This window comes from Octopus bimaculoides, chromosome 21 (assembly GCF_046866305.1).
Source record: "Octopus bimaculoides isolate indiv1 chromosome 21, ASM4686630v1, whole genome shotgun sequence".
NCBI lineage: Eukaryota > Metazoa > Mollusca > Cephalopoda > Octopoda > Octopodidae > Octopus > Octopus bimaculoides.
In genome coordinates, this window is record NC_142948.1 from 8,328,153 (window position 1) to 8,348,835 (window position 20,683).

At 38.0% G+C, this 20,683-nt stretch overlaps 1 protein-coding gene across 4 annotated transcripts in view; it reads left to right on the top strand.

The window, feature by feature from the left end:
• Nucleotides 1-20,683, top strand: part of LOC106880926 (mitogen-activated protein kinase kinase kinase 7-like) — a 427,548-nt gene that overhangs the window by 176,107 nt on the left and 230,758 nt on the right. For all 4 annotated transcript variants that reach the window (XM_089338807.1, XM_089338806.1, XM_089338808.1 and 1 more), the window contains exon 8: nt 20,213-20,285. In XM_089338807.1, the coding sequence (XP_089194933.1) occupies nt 20,213-20,285 (73 nt within the window). The remainder of the gene's footprint in view (nt 1-20,212; nt 20,286-20,683) is intronic.

Consider the following 20,683-nt stretch of genomic DNA (forward strand, 5'->3'; position numbering starts at 1 on the left):
ATGCTGGTGTCACACCAAAAGCTCCCATGTTGGTGCTATGTAACAAGCTCCTGTACTGTACTGGCGCCATGTAAAAAGCATCCATTTTGGCACCATGTAAAAAGCACTTATTCTGGCACGATGTAAAAAGCATCCATTTTGGCACCATGTAAAAAGCACTTATTCTGGCACGATGTAAAAAGCATCCATTTTGGCACCATGTAAAAAGCACTTATTCTGGCACGATGTAAAAAGCATCCATTTTGGCACCATGTAAAAAGCACTTATTCTGGCACGATGTAAAAAGCATCCATTTTGGCACCATGTAAAAAGCACTTATTCTGGCACGATGTAAAAAGCATCCATTTTGGCACCATGTAAAAAGCACTTATTCTGGCACGATGTAAAAAGCATCCATTTTGGCACCATGTAAAAAGCACTTATTCTGGCACGATGTAAAAAGCATCCATTTTGGCACCATGTAAAAAGCACTTATTCTGGCACGATGTAAAAAGCATCCATTTTGGCACCATGTAAAAAGCACTTATTCTGTTGCCACATAAAAAGCTCCTTTTCTGGTACCATGTAAAATGAACCCATTCTGGCGCTATGTAGAAAGCACCCATTCTGGCATCACATAAAAGGGATCCATGCTGGCATTGCACAAAAAGCAACCAGTACACTCTATAAAGTGGTTGTCATTGACACCAAAATAGACAATTGGAGCCTGGTGCAGCTCCCCAGCTCCTGCCAAACCATCTAACCCATGCCAGCATGTTAAATGATAGTGTTAGTGGTGGTGGTGGTGGCGAGGTATATACCTCTTCTCCTTTTCTCCCCCCCCCCCCCCTCTCGACTAGACTAGACTGGAGTGTCTGAGACCTTTATTTTTCAACTCAAGTTGAATTAGTGGGTCATCTCCGAGAGTTCGATTGACTGATTCCATGGCATAGGTCTGCACAGTCGGAGCTGAACTGGAGCTGTTGAACAGAACAGAACAGAGGGGAACAGAACATCAACGGATAATAAGACTAACAACAACAAGAACAACATTGCCACAACTACCATCATGCACCATCACCTCTGCCATCACTACAAGCAGTAACAACAACAAATCGGGAACTTACACACTATAAAGGAGAAAATATCGGAAAATGGGGGGGGGGGGGAAGAAGGGGGAGCAGAGATAACAGGGGTCTCTTGACATCATTGCTAGTGTAATTGTTGTTCTTTTAATAATAATAACACCACCACTGAGAAATAATAATAATAATAATAATAATAATAATAATAATAATAATAATAATAATAATAATGTTGTTAGTGTTGTTGTTGTTGTTGTTATCGTGTGTGTCTGTGAAAAGCTATGTGAGACTAAATGGAGTCGGAGGAAGACGTGGAGAGCTACGAGAACAGAGAGAAATATTAATACGAGACTAATAGTCTGTGGAAAAGTATCATTTGATAGCTGATATGGTGTGTTAGTGGTGAACAGTGTAGAAGGAGAGAGGGAGAGAGAGAGAGTAAGAAAGTAAGAGAGGCATAAACGATGAGGATGCTGGCAAAGGTGAGGGTTGGAGGTGAGGCGAGCAAGGAAGAAGAGTACGAGTGCAATAGTGACTGTGCTGGGTATGGCATTGCTGGTGTTGGTGGTGGCGACGGCGGTGGCATTGGTTGTGGTGGTGGTGGTTGTGGTGGTGGTGATAGACGGGTTGCAGCAGAGCAAGTATTTCAAAAGAAATCAATTGAGTACTGCATAGAAAAGGAATGGTTTTTCCTCAAATAATAAGATAGTTGGAAATCTAGACCAAACAGAAACTGTAACTCTCTGATAGTAGTAGTAGTAGTAGTAGTAGTAGTAGTGGTGGTGGTGGTGGTGGTGGTGGTGGTGGTGGTGGCAGTAATGGTGTTGGTTGTGGTGTCAGTTGGTTAGTTAGTTAGTAGTAGTAGTGTTGGTGGTAGTGTTAGTAGTAGTATTAGAACTTTATCAATCAATGCTCCCATTTTTGGTTTCTGTGTGTGTGTGTAGTTGCGTGTGTTTATATGTGTGGTTGCATATGTCTGTATGTGTCTGTATGTGTGGTTGTGTGAGTGTGTGTGTATAAGTGGTTGTGTGTGTGTGTATATAGTTCTGTGTGCTTTTGTATAGTTGTGTGTATGTTGTGCGTATGTGGTGGTATGTATGTGTTGTTCTATGTGCATGTATGTATGGTTGAGTGTGTATAAGTGGTTATGGTTGTGTGTATATATAGTTGTGTGTGTGTGTGAGAGACAGAGAGAGAGAGAGTGCATGTGTATGTATTTATATATGTATGTATATGAATTTCTGTATGCGAGACAGAATATGTGTGTGTGTATGTGTGTGTTTAAATGATTTTTCATTTGTTATTTAATGTGTTGGCATGCGCATGCATGTGTGTGTGTGTATGCGTGTGTAAAGATTTATAAAGTTATCTTTCCTTGTGTGTATATGTGTGTTGTTCTCTGTTACTATTTGGTTATATATACATATATATATGTTTGTGTCTGGTTGATGTATTTATATATGTGTGTATATAAGTGTGTTATCTTTGAAGGTTTTATATTTATGTATTTGTGTTGCAAAGTCCTAAATATATTCCCTGAATGTATGTAATTATATATGTATGTATGTATGCATGTATGTATGTGTATGTGTGATGTGTGTGTAAGTAGGCATAAAAGAAAAGAGAGTGGTAGAAATATTTTGAGGTTAAGCAGATGAACCTCTGATTACTTGGTCAGGAGTTCAAATCTTAATGTTGCTTTTACGTTGTACCTTTTGAGTTTACTTGATAGACCAAACAAAAAGAAGTGGATGTAACCTCTGTTTCACAGATAAACCGTTTGTTGAAGGGAAGGCACCCAGCTGGAAAAAACCCCCCCAAACAATTGCTATATCAACAAAAGGAATTTTCTACCGTGTTACCATGGAGAAATCAATTACAGTACATACATACATACATACATATATACATACACACACACACACACACACACACACACACACACACACACATTTAAAAAAAATTCTTTTTACTTGTTTCAGTCACTTGACTGTGGCCATGCTGGAGCACCACCTTAAAGGGTGTTAATTGAAGAAAGCAACTCCAGGACTTATTCTTTGTAAGCCTAGTACTTATTCTATCAGTCTCTTTTGCTGAACCGCTAAGTTACAGGGAGGTAAACACATCTGCATCAGTTGTCAAGCGATGATGGGAGTACAAACAGACACACAAACACAAATATATACATACACACACACACACACACACACACACACACACACACACACACACACACACACACACACACACACAAGGCTTTGGTCAGCTCGTGGCTATAGTAGAAAACACTGGCCCAAGGTGCCATGCAGTGGGGCCGAACCTGGAACCATGTGGTTGGGAAGCAAGTTTTTTACCAAACAGCCACGCCTATCATCATTGTCATTTACCTCCATTTTTCCATGCTTGCATGGGTCTGATGGAATTTGTTGAGACAAATTTTCTACAACTGGATGCCCTTTCTGTTGCTAACTTTCATCTGTTTTGAAGCATGTTAATATTTCTCCTTTGCCAGACATTTTTTTGTGGAAGACTGGAGATGAACAACATTGGATAATGTATAATTCTGCCCACCAATCTAATGACAGCTAATTTCCTAGGCTTTCCTATAGATCTTTCAGATAGATAGACACATTTCCAATGGAAAGCTAAGCAAGGAAATGGTATATATACATAGGGATTCCAATCACCTCCTAAGTTAATATTAGGGACCTTGTTGCAGGCATAAATAGAAGAATCTCCTATCAAATTTTCAACAGGCAGTACTCTCCCCACCACTGTCTCAAGGCTCTATATGAGTAGTTTCGCTGAGAAGTTATTCTATAGAAAGAAACCCTTGCCTACTCAGTTTCTGAGCAGAATCAGAAAGGGGAAAGTAATCTGGTTTAATCCACCTTATAATTTACACATCATGACAGAAATTACTAGGAATTTTCTGTCTCTAATAAAGTAGCATCTTGATTACACAGATATCACAAACTTGTCTATGTACAAAATCTGGAGGTTAGCTGCTCTTGTTGAGATGACTTTACTTCAACTATTATATACTCAGAAACTAACTTAAAACATTCTAAAAATGCTGCCATTGAGTTCCTTGTCTACTGAGGGGATGTTGCCTTTCATAGATCATGGTGTACAGAGCTACCCTCACTCTACAAGACTCACCACCTTACTTTTAAAGAATGGTATAATTAACATTTGTACTGCTTTAGGTTGAAGGACCAAGCAAACCTCATTTCAACACTAAATGTCCTGACTAAAAGAGATCAGATGGTCATGCCTGGAACATCTTTAATAACAGGTATATTCAATCAGGGCTAACTTAGGGTTAAAGAATATACTTTGAAATGTTATTCTATGCTTTCTCTGCCAGTTTTGGATGCCTTGTAAAAGATCATGTGCAGTGCCCTCCCATACTTGTCTGGACTACACCATAGAAAAAAAAAAAAAAAAAAAATATTAATAATAAGTAAAATATAGCACAAATCTTAGCACACACACACACACACACACACACACACACACACACACACACACACACACACACACATACATATAGTGCACCCTAGCAACCAAATAACGGCAGATATTATTGGGAAACTATTTCCATCTTAGTGAAAGAAGCCAGATGTCAACAGTAAAAAAACCTCATAAGTCTCGTGTTAACAAATGAGGAAGAGTGACAACAGCGCCCACATGATTCTTGCATACAATAAAGAGGCAATAACAAATGCCACTAAAATAATTATTTCTTTCAGAAGATAAAATGGAGAATGTCTTGAAATGTCCATGGACCTTGGGAATTTATTGTTTCAAAGAAAACAGAGGAAATTTTGAAAAAAAAAAAAAAGCAAAAACACGAGAAAGAGGGAGTAGGGGGCGGGGGAAATTTATGCCTCCCCTTATTTCTGCAATAAAAAAAAAAAAAGTTCAAGCTGGAACACTGTCATGATTTTGATTATGTGTGTGTGTGATGGAATGTATGTGTGTTTGCATGTTTGTATATATATGTGTGTGTGTATTTGTGGTGTGTGTTTATTGATATGTATTTATAGCTGGATTTAAGTGTATGTTTATGTGTGTGTGTGTGTATATATATATATATATATATATATATATATATGAGCATGTGTGTGTGTTTATATATAATATATATATATATATATATATATAGATATATATACACACACAGAGGCACATGTTTGTGTTTGCATGTTTGTATTTGTGTATATATTTATGTAGTATGTATGTATATATGTGTATTTTTGTTAATGTATGCATGTATGTATATGTTTGTGAGTGTGTGTTTGTGTTTGAGTGCACATGTTGATATGTGTTGCATATATATGTGTATGTATGTTCATAAATGTGAGTGTATATCTGTGCATAGGATTGCATGTTCATGCACATACTGTATGTATGCATGTATGTATGTATGTATGTATGTATGTATGTATGTATGTATGCATGTATATATATATCTTGACAAAAATAGTTTTTCTCTTTGTGAAAAAAGAGATTCCAAACTTTACAAGAACAAAATGAACCATTACTTCCTATATTTTTCTCTCATTTCTTTTCTTTTAATAACAATCTTTCCTGGAGCTTACCTGCCCATGGCTAAAGAAAAAAAAAAGCTCCCAAAACAACCAACAAAACAAAAGTAAAAAAATACAAGGAAAAATAAAAATAGAAAAAAAAAAGCAATCCATCAATAACCCCCTCCCCCCAACTAAACCAGTTAAAAGAACACCCCTCCCTCCACTAAATGATTGTATGGTAGAATTGCTTCCCTTCCCATACACCTGAGGAATTTCAACCATGATTCGTGGTCTGCTACCACAACAGCTCCTTTATAGGATCCAGTTAGCTTAAGACATCATCAGGAGGAACCACGTCCGGTTTCGGCCCCTACTCCTCTACCGTTTTGACGTGGCGGGGCCCCTCCTTTCGGAGGTGTCTTCAGCTCTGGTGTTGGGTGCATGTCTTCTTTCTTCTATTCCCTGGCCTCTTCGATGCAGCATCAACGAGTGTCAGAGTCCGACTGATCGTCGTGTCAAGTTCCCCTTTTTATATCTGCTGCTAGGCTCCAGCAGGCTGCCCCAGCTAGTTGTCACGTGACACTGTCTAAATTTCCCGCTGCTAGGGTCCAGTAGGCAGCACCAGCAAGTTGTCACATGACACTGTCTAAACTTCCTGCTGCTAGGCTCCAGCAAGTAGCTCCAGCAAGTAGCTCCAGCAAGTAGCTCCAGCAAGTAGCTCCAGCAAGTAGCTCCAGCAAGTAGCTCCAGCAAGTTGTCACATGACACTGTCTGAACTTTAACTGACAATGGAGGGCGCGAAGCCACTTCAGTGTCAGCCTGTCTCACCTAGACTTGTTATGACTTTCAAGCCATATTCGGTCTTCCCGCTTCAGCCATATATAGAAGCTGGCTTTTTCGACCGCCTCCTGTATCCTCCTTATCAGTTTTCTAAGTTCTGAGTTTGAAAACGCAAATCTTCTCTTGAATAGCGTTGTCATTTTTCTTTCAATGAAGCCTCTAGCCCCCACTGCCAGATGGTAGTACTCGACAGTCCATCCCTGTTCTCTGCACTCTTCGATTAGTTTTTCATATCTCTTCTCCTTTCGTTTCTCTGCATTGTCGATGTTTTCTTCCCATGGTACTGTCAGTTCTAGCAAGATTCCTATTCTCTGTTCTGTGTCCCATATGACTAAGTCTGGTCTTTTTGTTGTTTTTATAAGTGGAAAAATTGCTAGACTTCCCAAATCCGTGGCCAGCTCCCAGTATCCCTTCCATCTTTCGTCTATCTCATATATTTTATTTGGAGGCCTGATCTTATGTCCTTTTCCCTCCTTCTGGAAGTATATTTTCCTGCGCTTTTCCACTTTGGGGTACTCTCCTCTGTTGTATCCCTCGATCTTCTCCTTGAGTGTTGCACTTATGACGCCAAGGACTTGATTATGGCGCCATGTATACCTTTCCAATGTTAGTCTGCAGTTTGACAGAACGTGTCTCACCGTCGCTTTCTCCCCGCATCCACATTCATCGGTTGTTTTTATGTTCCTTCGAACTAAGTTCGCTGGTGAGGGTAGAACGTCGAAGGTAGACTTGATCAGGAAGGCTGTTCTTGCTTGTTCCCAAGCCCAAAGTTCCTTCCATGAGATTCTGCGACTGACCACGTTTTCCTCCCATCTCAGGCACTGCCCCTGTTGACTGCATTGCACCAAATGTACATTCCGCCTTTCTTCTTCCTCCTTTCTCACTTCGTGTACCACTGCCTCTTTCATCTCTTTTACACTGCTCTTGCAAAATGGCCCGAAACTGCTCGTCCCTAGGCTGGCTCTTGCTTCTTGCGTTGCTCCAACTATATCGGCATGTTTTAGTATTCCGATCGCCCTGTTTACTGCCTCTTCCACATTCCATTTCCTCCCTGTTCGTACCTTTGGAGGGTTTTCTCGGATGCTCTGATCTTTTGAATACCTTAGCATCATTACCTTCCCATACACCTTTTAAATTCCCTTTGATAGTTTTGTGGTGTGTGTTTGTTTTGTCTTCTTTCTTTCTTTCCTTCTGTCTTATCTCTTTCTTTCTATCTCTCTCTTTCTGTGTCACACACATACACTCTCTCCAATTTATTATTATTATTATTACTACTGAAGCAGTGAGCTAGCAGAATCATTAGCAAGCTGGACAAAATACTTAGTGGCATCTCGTCTGTCTTTATGTTCTGAGTTCAAATTCCGCTGAGGTCGACTTTGCCTTTTATACTTTCAGGGTTGGTAAATTAAGTACCAGTCAAACAGTGGGGTCAGTGTAATTGACTAGTCCTCTCTCCTCCAAATTTCAGGCCTTGTGCCTTTAGTAAGAAGGATTATTATTATTATTATTATTATTAAGGTGGCATGCTGGACAGAATGCTTAGTGGCATGTCTTCCGTCTTTATGTTCTGAGTTCAAATTCTGCCGAGGTTGACTTTGCTTTTCATTCTTTTGGGGTCAATAAAATAAGTACCACTTGCTTACTGGTGTCGACATAATTGACTATCTCCCTCCCCAAAATTTCAAGCCTTGTTCCTATAGCAAAAAGAATTATTATCATCATCATCATCTCTGACATACACGCACACACATTCTTCTTCTCATTATCATCATCATCATTCTTATTATTATTTCTTTTGTACGCCCTCCCCCACAATTCATGTTTCATGTCTAAATATAGTTTCAAGAGACACGATATATTAAAAAATATCAAATAGAGAAATAAAAAAATAAAAAAAGAAGACCCCTCAGAAAATTAAAAATCTCAGAAAACAAAAGACAAGTTGAAAATAGCAGATAAACAAAAAATGTTAAAAAAAACCCCAAAAACTTAAGTAAAACATATGAGAACAATTTGAAATTAACTTTTATATCTAATTTTGGTGAATCACTTAAAAAAAAACAAACAAAAAAGACAAACAAATGAAAACTGGAAAAAAAGTTTTTTAAAATTAACGAGACAACAACAACAGCTAAAACAGAATGGGGAAGTTGTGTTTTATTGACTGTTCGAATTTAGTATGTATTTACCTTAATTGTGCTAAATGACTTCTTGTATAAAAAAGAAAGACTATTAGGAAAGTGAGAGGGGAGAGGGGGGACAGGCATGTGTGTGTGTGTGTGTTTGCTATTGTTTCTTGTGATGCGTCTCTTCACCTATATTTAGTGTTGCCGCCATCTAATTTCATTGTCTTGGTGATGTGGCAAGTACGTGTCTGTGTCTATACACACCCACATTTTTATACACACACACATTACCTACATATACAGACAATTATGTATACTCATATACACACATGTAGATATTGGAATACAATGGTGTATATGTCTGTGTGTGTGTGTGTATATGCATATATATATATATATATATATATATATATACACATACAAGCACACACACACACACACACCACAAGTGCATATATGTATATACACACACACATGCGCACAAACATTTGTGCATATATGTAAATGTGTGTATCTACCTGTATGTATAAACAAACACAGACACATACACATATACACACTGACCGACGCATACATACACTGATGCGCACATACATTTATATATGCTCATAAAAATAGATACAGAAAATGGAAGACAATGACGGATGCATGATATATTTATATATATCAATATATATGTATATATATATATATATATATATATATATATATATATATATATATATATATATATATAGGTGTGTATGTGTGTGTATGCATTAGTACGTTTGCATCTATTCACCATATGTAGCCACGTTATTTTAAGATATACGTATATAAATATCCTACTGTCTAGTTAGAAATAAGAAAAAGAAGCCCCCCCCCCCCAAAAAAAAAAGAGCACCAAAATACAAATAAAAGAGAAATGAAATCATTCTTTTATTCTGGAATGCCTCAGGATTACTCCAGAAATACCTTGTTTTGATTTGCTGTGTTCTGTGTTTCTCAGTTATTTAGAATTTGATTCAACTCAAGAAGTCATCACTAACTTTATACTTTATGCTGCATGTAGTTAGGTTTGCAATACTCTGCAGTTCTCTATGGTGGCTAGATTCAACCAGTTATTCCAGCAGCTTTCAAAAATTCCGGTCCCCTGACCAGCCAAATCTCTTGCATATCTCACCTGGTTGTTTTGAAATAAGGAAGGACACTGTGCATGACATTCCTCCCAGGGTCAGTCCTATGTTTTAGTTCTATTACATGGTGTAGCACCATGGGTAGGTGTATTCTAATATAGCCTGTCAGTGAAGCCAGTATGCTCCGTTGGATGTGTAATGTCAATGTGAATACCCGTCAGAGTGTAAGTATCTTGAGAGAAAAGCTGAACATTAGAAGCATCAGTTGTGGCGTGCAAGAGAGACGATTGCGCTGGTATGGACATGTGGTGAGAATGGAGGAGGATAGCTGCGTGAAAAAGTGCCACACCCTAACAGTTGAGGGAACCCGTGGAAGAGGTAGGCCCAGGAAGACCTGGGCTGAGGTGGTGAGGCAAGACCTTCGTACATTGGGCCTCACCGAGGCGATGACTACGGACCGAGACCTTTGGAAATGGGCTGTGCGTGAGAAGACCCGGCAAGCCAAGTAAGATCGTTGCCAGTGCCCCTGGACTGGTTCTTGTGCGGGTGGCACATGAGATGCACCATTTTGAGCGTGGCCGTTGCCAGTACCGCCTGACTGGCTCCTGTAGGATTTTCGAGCGAGATCGTTGCCAGTGCCCCTGGACTGGCTTGTGCGGGTGGCACATAAAAGACACCATTTCGAGCGTGGCCGTTTTCGTGCGGGTGACACGTAAAAGCACCCACTACACTCTCTGAGTGGTTGGCGTTAGGAAGGGCATCCAGCTGTAGAAACTCTGCCAAATCGGACTGGAGCCTGGTGTTGCCATCCGGTTTCACCAGTCCTCAGTCAAATCGTCCAACCCATGCTAGCATGGAAAGCGGACGTTAAACGATGATGATGATGATGATGATTGACCAGTATCATGTGATCGTGTGATTTACATTTGGTAGATGGAAACTGTATGGAAGCCCGTTGCATACACACACAATCTTATTTTTTTAGTCATGCTAAAAAGTTGTCTTGGTGCTCTGCTAAAATTGCACCTATTACATTTTGGGAAGTGGTTGGCATATGGAAGGGCATTTAGCTGTAGAATCCATGCAAGGAAAAGAAAATACTGGCATGGCTTTGTGCTTAAGAAGCTTATTTCTCAGCCATGTACTCTTAGGTAGATCTCAATATCGTTGGAAGTAGAGAATTATATTTATTATATGATACAGTTATGGAGGCTCATGTACAAGACTTCAAGTTTCTGTGTCAATGATACAATGATTGCCACACTTCTTCAGCTATGGGCATCAGTCTAGCAACAACTGAAGATGTCAAGTGGTCATTGTTCCATTGACATAGAAACTTCAAAGATATATATATATGTATGTATGTATGTATGTGTGTGTGTTTGTATATATATATATATATATATATATATATATATATATATATAGTTACTTGGATTACATTTTTTAATGGTTTTAATGGCGTTTCACAAATTTAGTAACAATGATAATGCTGATAGATTTTAAAATTTGGATTAAAGTTGATATATATCATCATCATCATCATCATTTAAGATTTACTTTCCATGCTGGCATGGGTTAGACAGTTTACCTGTAACTGGTAAGCCAGAGGGTTCCATCAGGTTCCAATCTGATTTCACATGGTTTCTATAGCTGGATGCCTTTCCTAATGCCAACCACTCTGAAAGTGTAATGGGTGCTTTTTATGTGCCACCAGCATGAGTGCCATTTACGCGACACTGGCAATGGTCATGACTACGAGTTCACTTGGCTTGATACGTTTTCTCAAGTACTTGCCATTGTTTCCATGAGGCCTGACATTTGAAGATCATGCCACCGGCAGGTTATATACATTACTAAGTATTAGTGATACTTGTGAAAGCATGTAACACATTTTGTTGGGCTGATGAAAGTTTGATTTCTGATCTGGTGACCTGTTTTCCTGTTATTGCAATCTCCTTACCTGAAATGAGTACCAGCTGTGTGCCAGAGCAGCCCTCTCTTACTTCAGCTGTCACATCTTGGATGTGAACACCCTCCCCCGAGCCAAGAGAGGAAAGGCCAAGAGTGTCTATATCAGCCCACAACTATTTAAGCCCCTAAAACAATTAGCAAAAGCATGGTGCAAGGTACATGGTCAACTATTGACTCTATGTAGCAGCTGTAGTAGTTTTCCTTCATTTTATGAGAACCCTAGGACCCATAAGGCCTGATGGTAACTCTTTCGATACCAACCTGCCTGAAAGTGCTTTTGGTTTTCTGTTACTAACTTTCAATTTAAAAGGGATCTGAATTGAACTATTGATTAGAATTTCATATTAATTTATGTTCCAGGGTTGAATATGAAATTCTAATGGATAATTTAATTTATGTCACAAAGAAGGTAGCAAGCTGGCAGAATCTTTAGCACTTAGGGCAAAATGCTTAGCAGCAGTTTGTCCATCGTTACCTTCTGAATTCAAATTGTGCTGAGGTTGACCTTGCATTTCATCCTTTTTTGGGTCAGTAAAGTAAGTACCAGTGAATACTAGAATTGATGTAATTGACTTGCTCCTGTTCTTAAAATTGCTGGCCTTGTGCCAAAATTTGAAACCAATTTTGAAAGTTTATTTCATCACTTCATTTTCATTTGCAACTGAGCTGAAAAGTTTGTCTCATAAAAATACATTTCTACCGTTTTTTGGCAAGAATGGTACATCAAGGAGCCAACTTCTGCAATTGATTTCTCATCAAACATATCTGTTGCTCTTGGATCATTCTTCCACTCCAGAAATTCATTTTGATGATCGTCAAGAAACTTTTCAGCTGACAATTTAAATGGATTTAGCACTGAATCCAATCCTTCACCTTTGAATTCCGGAAAATATCACTCGAATTCATATTCCAATGTTGTCAAATGCTTTAGAATTTCGTATTTTGCAAATTCTGATTCTGGAAGCCACTTGGTTTTCACCACCAACAACAGGAATTCATGACAGTTTCTCAAACATTGTAATATTTTATTACATTATTTTCCAATTTTCCTGTTTGCTCATGAAAGCTTTCGAAGAATCAATGAATTTTATGATGTTTGTATTTCTTCCTGACATTTAAAGATTTAATTTATTCAGTCAGCTGCTCAAAATATCATCCAGATAGGCATAAAGCCTGGTACATCCCTCATCATTCTGCCAGGCAGAAAGAAGAGTGGGGGGAAAAACAAAAATTTCTTCTTACTCTGAACCTCCAAAAATAATTTGACCCGACACAATTGTTACATTTCTTCTTGAAAGCCAGTAAACCTTTTGTGTAAAAAACCCCCACAAATGTTAGTTTACGTCCATCTTAGTACATAACCTCTTGGAAAGGGCTGAAAGGAGAGCTTCCTCTTTGATGAAATTCACAATTTAATATAACTTAATGAAAGTTTGTTAGGTAAAATGTGGATGAGAGGTTTTAATTTAAATATTTGACATTCCAGAACAAGCATTTCTGTGTCTTAGAACCTTAAAAATAATCAAGAATTTGGAGGGATTTATCGAAGCAATTCACTTTCTACATTATTTACATTATTTACATTTGACGGATATTTGTCCTCATCTTGTTTGTTGCTAACACAATGTTTCGGCTGATATACCCTCCAACCTTCATCAGGTGTCTTGGGGAAATTTCGGACCTGGGTTCTCATTCCTAAGATATTTTTCGATGTTGTTATTATTATTATTATTATTCAGGTCACTGCCTGGAATCGAACTCAGAATCTTGGGGTTAGTAGCCCGTGCTCTTAACCACTATGCTATATGAAGCCTGGAGGATATATCAGCCGAAACATTGTGTTAACAACAAACAAGATGAGGACAAATATCCATGAAATGTAAATAATGTACATAATTCCTCATCGCTTAAATATAGAACTGGATTCACTTTCTCTTAGGAATATAACTTAATGAAGATTTCTTAGGTAAAATTAGGATTGGAGGTTTTAATTTAAATATTTAACTCTTCAGAACAAGCATTTCTATGTCCTAGAATCTTTAAAATATTCAAGAATTTTCAGTGGTTTGGTATAGTAATTAACTTCTTCTTTTTAACTCTATCAGACCCGACCGACCCCTGTGTCTAACTTTATTCTCCCTCTGGGCTCCTGAGCCAAAAAATACACAGTTGCATATACTACTCAAGGGTAATGATTACAGGCATACTAATGGATAGAACTGGCTGCATGTTCTTTTATCTATGTGTGTTGTTTATTACTGATTTACCAGGAATCTGACAGAGATGATGCTTAACTCTTCAGCATTCAGATTATTCTGTCAGATGTAATAATTATTCACATTGCTATGAATTAGTTATGCCTTACTTTGTAGCTTTGAGATTTCAATGATGTGATTGTTTATTTTTAGAATGACATTGTAGGGTAAGTGTGAGAAGCTGGATCTGGCCAGTTTGAAGATAAATTAGATTATTTTGGCTGGACATGGCCAATTTAACCCCTTAGCATTCACATTACTCTGTCAAATGTATAGCAATACATTTATTTATTCACATTGTTTTAAATTAATCATGCATTGTCTCTTAGCTTTGAGACTTCAATGACACAACTGTTTATGTTCAGAATGAAATTGTAGGATGAGTGTGAGAGGCCAGATCTGGCCAGTTTCAACATAAAACAGGAAGAATATTTGCACTGCATATGACCAGTTTAAATGCTAAAGGGTTAACCTATTCCCTCTGTTGAGGGAACACGGCATGGAAGGGTGAAGTCTGTGTTGTAGCAACAACTAATGCCTGTTGTGCACTCACGACCCATGTGACCCCTACTGTGATGGACACCTCACCAGTGTATGACCTACAATGAAACACCCCTCCCCGCCTTTCCTACCACCATCTCTCCCTCCTTACTCACCAATAGTATTTCATACTGAACATAGCTTGATTCTTTGTATTTATTTATTTATTTATTTATTTTAGTTATTTCATCTATTTATTTATTTATTTATACTGTTTTATAGTATTTATTTCTGACATTAAATGCATTTTGATGCCCTCCAGATAATCAAAACTTGTTGGCACATTTAGAAGGGGGGAAAAAAAGAATAGAATTTTCTGTTGTGTGTTCTCTCTGCTGTGTGTATATATGTATATGTGCTGTGTGTGTGTGTGTGTGAGAGAGAGAGAGAGAGAGAGAGAGAGAGAGAGAGAGAGAGTGAGTAAGTGACAAAGAGAAAATAAAAGATACAGAGAAAGCTTTATATATATATATATATATATATATATATATATATATAAATATATACATACGTACATACAAACATATACACATACTATACACACACACATATACATACATACACACACACACACACACACACATGCATATATTCACAGATATATATATGTAGAGGGAGAGAGAAGTTAATTGGAACTAATATTTTTCAGTGGAAATTCTTACCACAAACTCTTTTCATTTCATTCCAGAGTTTTGAAAACACACACACACACGCACATTAATGTTTCAGATTCTTTAAACTTTCTCATCTCTTCTTCTTCATCTTCTCCTTCTTCTTCATCTTTTCCTTCTTCTTCGTCTTCTCCATCTTATTCATCTTCATCTTTTCCTTCTCTGTTCTTCTATTCCGTTTTCCTCTTTTTCCTTTTTTCTTCTCAAGAATTGTATTCCGTTCCATTTCATTCGCTTATTGAAAACAGGTTCAACAGGAAACGACACCCCTCTCATTCCGGATCCGGATCCCATATTCTGTTGTTTACAAATATTTCATTGGAACGAACAACTAATTAATCTAACACACACACTCTCTCTCTCCTCTACCTTTCCCTCCTTCTCCCCCCCCTCTCTCTCTCTCCTCTGTGTGTGTCTTTGTGCATTTTTTTTCCCTACAGTTTTCTGTATGCAATTACGTTCGGCCATTAGATCCGCTGATCAGCTTTTATTGCTGAGGACAAACAGACACATGCACTTGTGTGTGTGAGTGTGCGAGCGTGTGCATGTATTTGTGCATGTATATATGAATTTTATGTAGTTATTTGACTGTGCATAATTGTGTTGGTGCATGTTTATATATATATATATACATACACACACATACATATATATATATATATATATATATATATATATATATATATATATATACATGTTTCTTTGCAGTGTTTATACAAAGAATGAATGTTGCTGAATAAGCGTTATTATTCTTCAGGAATTAATTGTACAGTTTATAGTTCTGGATTAGGGATTCAGAAACTTTGCTTGTTTCTTTATTTCTTTGATTTTTGTGGAACTAGCATTTCGCTGTTCTTCATGGGAATGTGTTGGTGCTTTGGTATAAATAATTATGTGTGTGTGTTTCTAAATAATTCTTTGTGTGTATCTGTGTATCCATGCACATGCACACACATATATGTTTGATTTCACATGCACATATATATGTATATATCTGTATATACCTGCTTTCTCTCACATGGATATATATAAATATCTGCTCTCTCTCACAAATATACATCTACTCTCTCTCATATGCATAGATATACCTGCTCTCTCGTACGTGTATATATATGCCTGCCACCTCCTCTGTTTTTCATGCGCACGCACGCACACACACACACACACACACACACACACACACACACACACACACACACACACACACAGATTTTCTTTTCTAATTGTGTATTGGTTAACTGAATTTCCCTATCACTCTATTTCAAATATGTTGATTGCATCAAATGCACAAAACCCTAAAATATGAGGAAAGAATTCTGTTCACCACCATGAAATTATAAAACCCAAGCATATTGTGTGGGTGGTTGGCTAGATGTGTGTGAACTGGCAATCTGTCAATCCTGACGACAAGGGTTCCAGTTGATCTAATCGACGGAACAACCTGCTCGTGGAATTAGCATACAAGTGGCTGAGCACTCCACAGACACGTGTACCCTTAGCATACTCCGCAAGGAGATTCTACATGACGCAGGATGTGACAAAGCTAGCCCTTTGAATTACAGGTACTACTCACTTTTGCCAGCTGAGTGGACTGGAGCAGTGTGAAATAAAGTGTCTTGCTCAAGGACACAGTGTGCCACTGAGAATCGAACTCATAAACTTACAACCGTGAGCTTAATAACTCTAACCACTAAGCCACATGCCTTCACAGATGAGCCTAGAATATTTACCCCTCTAGGACAATAACCCACCCAGGGACAATTACCCCTGAGGACAACAGACGATGATTTAAAACTTCTTAATATATTGGAGAGGTGGGGATTAACCAAGGTGGCTAATTGTTCTAGGGGGTAATTGTCCTGATACATTCACACATGTGTATATATGTGTGCCTACTAGATAGGTTTACACACACATACACATACACACATGTAAAACTATTATTTGCATTATATACAAATATGTGCTGTGTGGTAAGGAGTTTGATTCCCAAAAGCACGGTTCCTGGTTCAGTCCCACTGTGTAGCACCTTGGACAAGTGTCTTCTACTGTAGCTTTGGGCCGACCAAAGCCTTCTGAGTGAATTTGATAGACAGAAACTGAAAGAAACCCATCATCTCTCTCTCTCTCTCTCTCTGTATATATATATATATGTATATATATATATATATATATATATATATATATATATATATATATGTTTTTCTCCTTGTCTCCGTATTCTTTCTGTTGAAGAGCGTAGCTCGAAACGTCAAAGACTTTCCGTATTCCCGAGCGTCATACTAATATATACTTTTGTTATTTACACCACCTGTCCTCGTCTGTTGTTATTATTTGTATATTCTCCCATATATATATATATATATATATATATATATATATATATATGCACGCATGTGTGTGAGAGTCTTTGGTGCCTCCCCTTCTCCCAATGCTTGACAACCAGTGTGGGCGTGCTTAAGTAACATAGCGGTTCAGCAAAAGCCATTGACAGAATAAGTACCAGGCTTAAAAGGAATATATACTGGAGTTGATTTGTTTGACTAAAATCTCTGCAAGGTGGTGCCCCAGCATGTCTGCAGTCTAGTGACTGTCACATGTAAAAGACAAATGATACATCATCATTTTATCATCCACTGTATTTTTTTTTTTGCTTACCTGGGTCAGACTGAATCTGTTGGTAGATTTTTTGTTCATGGTTGGATGCCCTTCCTGTCACTAACCCTCACTTGCTTTTAAAGCAACATAATATCCCCCCACGACCAATTGTGTTTCCACAGAAGAATGGAAATGGCGTTGCTTCCATAATGGTGACACTCGTTTACAACTATCACACAATGTCAGGATGCGGGTGCGCAACCCCCTCTTTCTCCACATACGCGTAACAGGCTTCTATTAGTTTCTGTTTCTGATATCTATTCTGGGGCAACTGCAGACTTTCGCCCAAGGTGCCACACTATGGAAGTTAACCTGAAGCCTTATAGTTAGGAAGAAAAACTTCTTAACTGTATTGCCATATAGAGTGTCACTGCTAGCTGTGATGTCCATCCATCCACCCATATATATGTCTGTATGCATACATATACATACACACACACACACATATAAATATACACACCTGCATACATACATATATATGTATATACTCATATATATGCACGCACACACACGCACATATGCACAAACACACACATATATGTATGTATGTATATATATGTATGTCTATGTATGGATGTATATATGTGTATGTATGTATATGTATGTATATGTGTATCTATATATATATGTATGTATTTATATATATATAAATATATGTTTATATCTATGTAGAGAGAGTGTGAGAGAGTGTTATATATCTGTGTGTGTAATAACTATTATTTGTATTATATACTTGGAGTGTGAATGCATAATCTGAAATGTATGGATTGTCACAGCTCGTTGTAATATCCATATACAAACACACATACCTGTATATATATATATATATATATATATATACATGTGTGTGTGTGTGTGTGTGTATGTGATGATAATCTGAATTTCAAATTCCATATACATATAAAAACGTAGAGATATAATATGCTGATATCAGCATAAAACATTTGTTCGTGAGCTGTGAGATGTCAGGTTTCACACAAGTGTGCACTCGTCAGTGAAGCAGAAATTATTTAATACGTTAGCAAATCTATTTTGTTCAGTTGAAAGGGTATAAGTTAACCAAATCATGGGTATTGTCAGATCGCAATTTACTGCCTCACAGAGAAATAGGTGCTATTTGAATTGCTCTCTCTCTCTTTCTCCCCCACCCCCACATTAAATTCCACAACAGGAATTGGGAACATAATTTATATTATTTAGAAATATATCTGAATATATTCTATTTTGTAGCAGAGATACAAGTGTGGTCAATGCCGGTCTGGATAAGGTTCAACGAGTTTATTGTGTGGATATCTAATGCATATGTAAGATATATGTTCGATATCCATGTAATATCATAGAGGCATAAAATGTTGATATAGATGATATTTCTCTGCAAATTGTGAGATCTCAGGCTTCATGTAAGCATGCATTTGTCATATAGATTGTATAATATGTAGGGCTTGCCGGGGACTTGTGAATTAGGTTTAGCAGATCATAAATGGAAGATGACAAAATGTGATGTCACTCCCTTAATTATTTCAACTCTTTACTTTCTATGGTGCATTGGCCATAAATGACTTTGCTGCAATCTGGGCTGTCTTTTCTGCTTCTCTCCAGTTGAATTTTTGCTTTCTTTATTTCTGTCTCAGTATCTTTCCTCCCTGAAGAAGGCCTTTCTCTCCAATGATGTGTTGGTTTTTAATTGCTATTGATTCTTCTGTAACGTTTCTCTGGAATGGAGTGTCGGCCCTATGGATGCTGGTAAAAAAACGTTCAGGTAAAGTTACCTTCTCAACTTATACTGACTCATAAGGGCTGGTTTCCTAGTTTCATGGCGTATAAACTCACCACCTGGATGGGACGGTGGTCTGTCGTAGGATTAGTCATTTTTGCCAGGTCAATGGACTGGAGTAATGTGAAATGAAGTGTTTTGTTCAAGAACACAACACATTGCCTGGTCCATGAATCGAAACTCCAATCTTATGATCATGAGTCCAACACTCTAACCACTACGCTACATGCCTCCACTATGCATGCTGGCACAGCGTTGAATGAGTTCTCATGGTTGGGGGTCAAGTCAATCCACATTCCAGGTACGCTCACCCAGATGGGTCGGAGGACCTCATTCTGCTCAAGTTTTCATCTTTCAGCTTCCTAACCCCAACCACCCTACAAAGTGCACAGGGTACATTTTTGATGACATTTGCACTATAGCAGTAGCCATGTCCTTAATAGGACAAACAGGGCCTCACGACCTCTCTCATCAATGTTTTTACTGAGCAAAAGTCATGAGTGATAGAAGCGTGATTGATAGTCACGATGAGAGGTATTAGTCATAGTATGATGAATGATTGGTTTGCATACATATCCTTTATATTCAGAAAATTCTATGCTACACAGTGAATGATTTCATTTTTATATATGATCTTTCTTATTTTTTTTTCTGCAGTTGTTGGGCAGGCAAACATGATGAAAGGCCATCAATGTCCGAAGTGGTGAGCACAATGACACAAGTATTTCAGGTAAGTCATTCTTCTTGCCTTCAAAACTTTCAACTAAATCAAACCATTCAGTCTCTGTCTTCTCTTTGTTTTTTGATGACAATGACAGTGAACACGACCATGATAGTGATGCCTATTAAGGTCTCTACCTCTTTCTACTCTCTGTCTATATATATATATATATATACATCTCATTTCTGGTGCCACATAAAGTACCCATGCTAGCACTCTGTATGAAGCACCCGTGCTGGTGTTTGATAAAAAGCTCCTAGAGCACTCAGTAAAGTGGTTGGCATTAAGAAGGGCTTCCAGCCATAGAAGCCATGACGAAACAGATAATTGGAGCTTGGTGCAGTCCTCTGGCTCACCAGCTCCTGTCAGACTGTCTAACCCATATCCGTATGGAAAGCAGATGTAAA